At 37.9% G+C, this 7,383-nt stretch overlaps 1 protein-coding gene across 1 annotated transcript; it reads left to right on the top strand.

Annotated features, from left to right (window-relative positions):
- The first annotated feature begins 677 nt into the window (after positions 1-677).
- Positions 678-6,182, top strand: LOC121504348 (butyrophilin subfamily 2 member A2-like). Its single transcript, XM_041779058.1, has 6 exons — positions 678-744; positions 1,832-2,173; positions 4,765-5,052; positions 5,156-5,275; positions 5,606-6,119; positions 6,170-6,182. Exons 1-6 carry the CDS (start codon positions 678-680, stop codon positions 6,180-6,182), a joined length of 1,344 nt encoding a protein of 447 aa, XP_041634992.1.
- The last annotated feature ends 1,201 nt before the right edge of the window (positions 6,183-7,383 follow it).

The raw sequence follows: 7,383 nt of genomic DNA, 5'->3' as shown, positions 1-7,383 counted from the left end.
GCATGTCATTTTTGTCTGTTAACATCATCACTGGCTGTTGTGTAGCATAGTAGTAGAAGTTCTGCATATAAACGTTTTATAGACACGCCTTATTTTATGGTTTATAGTCGTGTGCAAAGTTCACATCGTTTGATTTATTCTGAACGCTGAGAGACGAGGAGACTACAATAAAAGGTTTGTAAGACGATCTAATTCTAATGATTTAAATGTTAAACATTTTCTGTAAGGCTATTTTTAGAACACTTAGCATTGTTATGTTAATTGAAAAGGTATGTCAGCAGGCCTTCACTTACATCAGACCGTTACGCTAACACTGCCTCGTGACTTAACCTTAAAGTTTGGACGAACTTGTTTCTTTTGAGGACGGCATTTTAGAGCACAGGACCTTCATGTTAGGAAGAATCATTTTGTGAAAGAGACCTGAGAAATACTTTTATCTCCGTTGTGCAAGAGGTCGTAAGTAGTGGCTTCTGTCCACTGACCTACTTAACGTCCATTAAGAACTGCTTTTCCTTGTTCGTTGTCTTTATCATGCCAGTTTGTTGCTTCAAAATTTTCAACAGACTTGTTTTGCATTACCCCTACTATCAAAAGGAAAATAAGTGAAAACTCAATATGATTTATATAAATAAATAGCACAATCAATATTATATTTTTTATGTTTCTAGTGCCTGAGGATGGCTCACCTCATGGACGTTTTCTTACACGTTGCTGTTGTCCTTCTCATAGCGCCCTCTTGTGGAGGTAAGTCAAACCCATCATAATGCTCATGTTACCTTGACTTCTGTTTTCCTTTCTTTAAACTGAACTCACATATTAACATCTGCATAGAGAACAAGAGTTCGTGATTTAGCTTTTCAAATAACTGGTTGACCAGTGTGCTTCTTGGCAATAAAACCTCCAACATTTTGTTGATTTGAGTTATTTTGCACATTGCTGGTGGTTTTAATGTTTAGTCATGTTGCACACGAGGCCTTAATCATGATTATGACAGTAATCTCAGATTTGACAAACAAATTGACAATGTAGTGAGGACAAGCTTTTATCAATTACGTCTTCTTGCCAAATATAAACCATTTTTAAGCCGTCATGATCTTGAGAAAGCTATCCATACCTCAATAAGTTCCAGACTAGACTACTGCAATGCACTTTATGTCGGAATCCCCCAATCCTCAGTAAGACGCCTCCAGCTTGTGCAAAATGCAGCTGCACGTCTTTTAACCAACACATCCAGACGAGAGCACATAACTCCCATTCTCTTTTCCCTTCACTGGCTTCCAGTCCATTTTAGAATTGATTTTAAACTTATAATGTTTGTTTTTAAAGCTCTGAATGGCCTTGCTCCATCCTATTTATCTGAGATTTTAACACTTCGGGATCCAACTTTTGCTGGAAGTGCCCAGGTCTAAATACAAACACTGGGGTGGCCGAGCTTTTTCAGTTGCTGCACCCAGGCTCTGGAACAATCTCCCCCCTGATACGCGTGTTATCTCTGATTTGAGCATCTTCAAATCAAAACTAAAGACTTATTTAGTCAGGATGGCTTTTTATACCTAATAGTGCTGTGAGTGATTTTTTTTTAAATTTTTTAATTTTATTTTTACTTTTGTTTTATGGATTTGTCTTTTGCTGTCCTTTTAATGCTATTGATTTTTTTTTTTGTAAAGCACTTTGGTCACCTGTGGCGTGTTGTAAAGGGCTCTATAGATAAAGTACATTTACATTTACATTTTATTATCGTGACACTTTTGGATGGTTTTAGTGATTCATTTTACTTATATGTTAGTTTGTCTTACATGCTGTCCCCTGGATGTTGGTGTCTTTGTCTCAGGTCAGAAAACAGATAAATCTCCCCATCAGTCGGTCACAGTAATGTTGGGTAAAGATGTGGTTCTGCCCTGTCAGCTGGATCCTCCTGTAGATGCTGTCTCCATGATTTTTGAGTGGGGGAGGCCGGATCTGAAACCCAGATTTGTCCTTGTTTGGCACGATGGCAAGGAACTTCCAGAAGACCAAAACAAGGCCTACAAAGGCAGAGCATCTTTGTCTGTGGACAAACTGAAGCGTGGAGACCTCCAACTGACCCTAACTGAAGTCAAGATCTCTGATAACGGGACCTACAGATGCTACATTCCAAAGATGAAGAAAGAAATGTTTGTCGATCTAATCATTGGTAAGTTAAAAAATCTGCTTTACTTTATATGTGGAGCTGAAGGGTCTGCAAAAAAGAGATGTGTCAGAGGTGAAGCCTTAATTTTCATTCAATTAGAACAAAGAAAGCTTGCCTTTATGCTGTATAGTAGTGTCTGAGAAACCAAAAGTTCACCGGTTTTTAATCAAAAAAGCACCATAGGGCAATTTCCTGACCTTCAGTCCTATTTGTTGGTCAAATTTAACTGTTATGCAGAAGACTGGTGGAATAATAGGAAGACCCTGAGAAAAGAGTGAGCTTTAGCCACCACAAAAAACATTCACTACCAACTGAAAGGTCATTGAGTTGCCCACTGCAGTACCTCTACATCCTACACAGGTGAACAGAATGGGTTCCAGACAGATAAACTAAGTGTTCATGCTAAAGATGCTACAACGCAGTGTCATAACATTTACTAGATCACCAAGTACCTCAGTGAAAAATACAACTGGCTAGCACACTGCTGAGCTGTTTAATGACCTACTGTGCACAGGTTTAGGGATGTAGGCCACCAAGGAGTCACCACTAGGCCATGACCTGGGGCTGGGGGGGCAGAGTCAAGCCTGACAAATGTCAACACACATTTGTGTTGCTCAGCAGCCAAAGTCAAGGCCAAGCATGACGGCATCTCTTATGAGCATTGTGCAGAGCAATATTTAATTTTCTTAAAGACCCTGTAAAGTGAAATAAATCTGTATTTAGGTTTGTTGTATGGCAGGTCACTGTGTTACAAACCCCTTAATCAAATTTCAGTCTAATAAAAAAAAACATCTCTAAGTTTATAAAATTAAGCTTCAAAATTATGAAAAATGAGGCAGTAAAATCTGCTCCAGGATGGTGGCGTCTGTTGAATGAGCTGAAGCCACGCCCACTCAGGAGAAATATGATCCTCTCAAATAAAGAAAAAACATCTATTCTGAATGGAGGAAAGCTCTCATGGCATTATCCTGCCTCTTGACTTTATGAACAGCGTACAGCAGCCTAGCTCTGTGCTAGAGACAGAAGCAAAATCTGTTTTCTGTCTCAGATCTCTGTTCTGATGCTTTCATTGATCCATAGACCACTGTGGCTGACAGATTTGGTAAATTTACCTCACAATGAACAAATTTAACTGACTTAACTTTCAATAAAGACATTGACATCAGCTAACAGCAGACTGGACTGAGATGAACTGCTCTGTGATATTTTATTGTAGTGTTAGAGGGGCGGGATCATTCCCAGCTCACATATTAGCCCCGCCCACATGAAAGCCAGCCAGGAAAGAGGTGAAAAACTTTCTAACAGTCCAAATCCAGAATCCAGTCACATGTAGATCTCAGTGTTTTCACATGTTTAGAGCAACCAGATTCCAACATTTTTAGTGTTAAGACAAAAACTCTGAATTTCACTTTACAGTCTCTTTAATGTTACCAAATGAAACGTTTATATTGAACAATACTGATCCAAATAATAAAGCATCAGAGCAGATTAGGAACTTTCCCAAATAGACATGAAATATGATGTTAAGATTTCTCTGGAAAGGTACTTCTTAAGTGTTTTTTTACACAGTACATTAGCACACTGGGCCAAAGAAATAATGAATATTAAACACTTATAGAGACAGAAAGAATTACAGTTCAATAACTACAGTTTTATTGTGAATTACATTTCTTTAACTCTGTTGGTTATTAATACCGTAAACTGTCATTTCCTAAATGTGCCATCTTTTGTTGGCATCCTGTTTCTGAACCATTTAGAACTGAACCAGTATTTCAATCAGAAGAGACAATAGAAGCGTGATCATTCTTTTATTTGAGAAGAAAACTTTTATCATAAAATTTTTATGACGAATCGAGTGTCTTTGGCATAAGACTCCATTGTGAAACCTGTCAGTCAAAAAGGGGTACAGGCCGTCAGATCAGGATAGGATACCCCCGAAGTCTTGACACTGGTGGTGGTGAGTGATTAGGAGAGGGATCCGAATCTTCTGAGGATGTGAACTGACTTAAAGTCAAAGAGGACTTGGATGCCGCTGAATGCAGTGTTCAGCTGAGACGAACGACTGCAGAGGGAGGAGAACAATTTTTAAAAAGAGACAGCGACATGATGAGTGGACACACGATTTTTAGCTGAGTCTGATTGGACAATTGATTAAGTGAGCAGACGCCCATTAACAGCGGATCACCAGGTGGGAGTGAAAATGACATAATGAATGAAAGGGAAAGATAGTCTTCCTGCTTGAACTTTTGCTGAGCTTCATTTTTTCAGTTTCATGTGTCCTTTCATTTTGGGTATTGTGATACTAAATTTGGCATCAGTATCAAAATTAAACATTTCTGGACAACACTGGTATGTAACAGTAGACACCGTCTCATTAGCACATGACATTCTGGTTGTTTTACAAATTTATCCATTATGACACTGAGCTACACTGATTTGCTTCTCTGTTAGGATGATTGAATATGTCCAACCACCAACATTGGTCACATTTGGGGAAAAAAAAAATACATAATGATAAAATATGGGGTCAAAGTTCAGCTGGACAGAACTCCAGAACTAGAATAATAACTTTCTTGGTATCTCTCCATCCTCAGGTGCTGCCTCTCCACCTAGCGTTAGCTTAGCAGGCATGGATAAGGCCAACCATGGAGTGATGTTGGACTGTGAGTCTAAAGGCTGGTACCCACAGCCTGAGCTGATGTGGCTGGATGCTGAGGGACATCTCCTTTCTGCTGGAGCTCCAGGATCAGTCAAAGGTCCTGATGATCTCTATACTATCAGCAGCAGAGTGACTGTGAAGAAGACAGCCAGCAACAACTTCACCTGTAAACTCCAACAGAGGAACATCAACCAGACCAGAGAGAGAAGCTTCCATGTTCCAGGTAGAAAAATAACAGGATTCAGCTTCAGAAACATTAAACACTAATATTTCTCTCAAACATAAACTCCAGTATCATCTGGGTATTTACTTTCTTCTCTTTCCAGATGATTTCTTCCTGGTTCCCCGTAGTTGTTCCTCTTCTATAGCCATCAGTGTGGTGTTTGTCCTCATAATTATTTCCATTTTTGCCTTCATGGCCTGGAAACTAAGAAACAACAAAAAAGGTGAGATGAAAAAAATACAATTAATAACAGGTAAAATATTTTATGATTTGTCTCATGATAATGTGAAGCATACATGAACAAACACCAACAAATACGTATGTCCAACTGTTTTTCACTCATCATTTTTAATATTCAGTGTTTTAACACTAAAGTAGAATAAAAATATCCCATGTTTAGAATTATCTACCAGTTTCTAAGGCTTCCTCAATCAGATGGATAAAAGTTTCCCACAGTTCAACGTGTCTCTATAAGAGAGGCACAGTTAGGTTTATGAGATCATTGCTTGAATCACATAAAAAACTTTTTTCAACCATTTCTGTTTCTCCACAGAGAAGAAGAAAAGAAATGAAGACAGAGAAGCACTCAGAGAGTCGCTCATGATGGAGAGCAAGAAAGTGGAGGAATTAGAAAAGTTAAAACTTTCAGAGGATTCACAGAGGAAAGAGATAGAAGAGTTGAAAGAAACACTGATGGGACTGACAAGAGAGCTGGAGAAACAAAGAGATTATCTCACCTATAAGTGGAAGGAGGCTGAGAGTCTGGTTAAGGAACATGAGAGAAAGGTTAAATCAGTGGAGGAAGAAGTTTCTGAGAAGAAGGGAGATTCAAAAGAAAAGAAAGCACAGGGGTATTTAAAAATCAGAGAGATCTGTAAGGAGGCCGGCTGGAACCATGAGAACTTCAGAAAGAAAGAAATTCAACATATGCAGATGATCACAGACAAACTGATGAAGATGACGATGGATGCTGTGAAGAAAATCAAAGAGATGAACAACAAAGAGAAGGACAACGAGAAGCCATCTATGAAACACACATCAGAGAAGATGGACCAGAAAACAAAGATGCAACCTAAACCAGGGACTCAACATGAACCAGGGACTCAACATGAACCAGGGACTCAACATGAACCAGGGACTCAACATGAACCAGGGACTCAACATGAACCAGGGACTCAACATGAACCAGGGACTCAACATGAACCAGGGACTCAACATGAACCAGGGACTCAACATGAACCAGGGACTCAACATGAACCAGGAACTCAACATGAACCAGGGACTCAACATGAACCAGGGACTCAACATGAACCAGGGACTCAACATGAACCAGGGACTCAACATGAACCAGGGACTCAACATGAACCAGGGACTCAACATGAACCAGGGACTCAACATGAACCAGGGACTCAACATGAACCAGGGACTCAACATGAACCAGAATATCATAATAACCCAGGGGTTCAACATAAACATCAGAAAGGAAAGAAAAATAAAGATTGTATTTTGTCTTAGATTCTAAAGAGACGAGAGCGGACTCTTGACTTTTTTAAAGTGCATATTATTAAGAATAACCAATATCTCATTGGATGATGGCAAAACAAAAAAAAAAATCTAAGAGATGCTAAACAATGTAGAGAAGCACGTTGGATAAATACAGAAACTAAGAGGAGGTGGAGAATCAGGAGAAGATTTTAAATATGTATTGGAAAGAAAGCTAGAAACAACAAAACAGCAAGTCTTTCTGTTAAAAATAACATTTTACAAAAAAATGGATCAGTTACTGAAAATATAGAATTTATCTTTACTTTAAAGTGACTTCTGAATTCTAAAAGTGTAAAATTAGAAATATTCATTCACCCAGTGCTTTTCTACTATAAGCTGATCTGACCTTAACAACATGACCTGAATCATTTTATAGGTGAAACATGAAGACAAAAAAAGAAAAAAAAATTCAAACATTCATTCAAAAGAAAATTAAGTAAACCAGAACATTTACATTATAAACACGTTTGTGTGTAGAGTTTGTTTTTTTTCAGCTATTCGTTACAAAGTTTCAACTTTACATTCAGTCTGTATTTTATCAGGAAAAATAATTATATTTCAGACAGTGAACACTGGCCATGTCTTAAATTTAGTTTTTATGTAATTTTTTTTTTTTTTGGTTTAATGAATAAATAAATATAAAAATAAATAAATATGATCTGATGGATATTTACTCATCTTGAGAATTCTGAGTGAAAATAAACATTCCTGTAAGAAAATATTTTTTTATACATTTCATTTTGATAGAATAGACCATTTTAAATGACTCTGTTGGTGTGGTTTATG

This window comes from Cheilinus undulatus, linkage group 22 (assembly GCF_018320785.1).
Source record: "Cheilinus undulatus linkage group 22, ASM1832078v1, whole genome shotgun sequence".
In the NCBI taxonomy this organism is placed as follows: Eukaryota; Metazoa; Chordata; class Actinopteri; order Labriformes; family Labridae; genus Cheilinus; species Cheilinus undulatus.
Note: the sequence above shows the minus strand (reverse complement) of the source record. Positions and strands in the feature narration are given on the sequence as shown.

What these genes read in the sequence shown, in the direction of transcription:
- LOC121504348 (XM_041779058.1), top strand. Translation starts at nt 678, where the DNA reads ATGGCTCACCTCATGGACGTTTTCTTACACGTTGCTGTTGTCCTTCTC. An exon ending in GTTTGTCGATCTAATCATTG is followed by an intron (nt 2,174 to 4,764) that starts GTAAGTTAAAAA and finishes CTCCATCCTCAG; the next exon opens with GTGCTGCCTCTCCACCTAGC. An exon ending in ACTAAGAAACAACAAAAAAG is followed by an intron (nt 5,276 to 5,605) that starts GTGAGATGAAAA and finishes GTTTCTCCACAG; the next exon opens with AGAAGAAGAAAAGAAATGAA.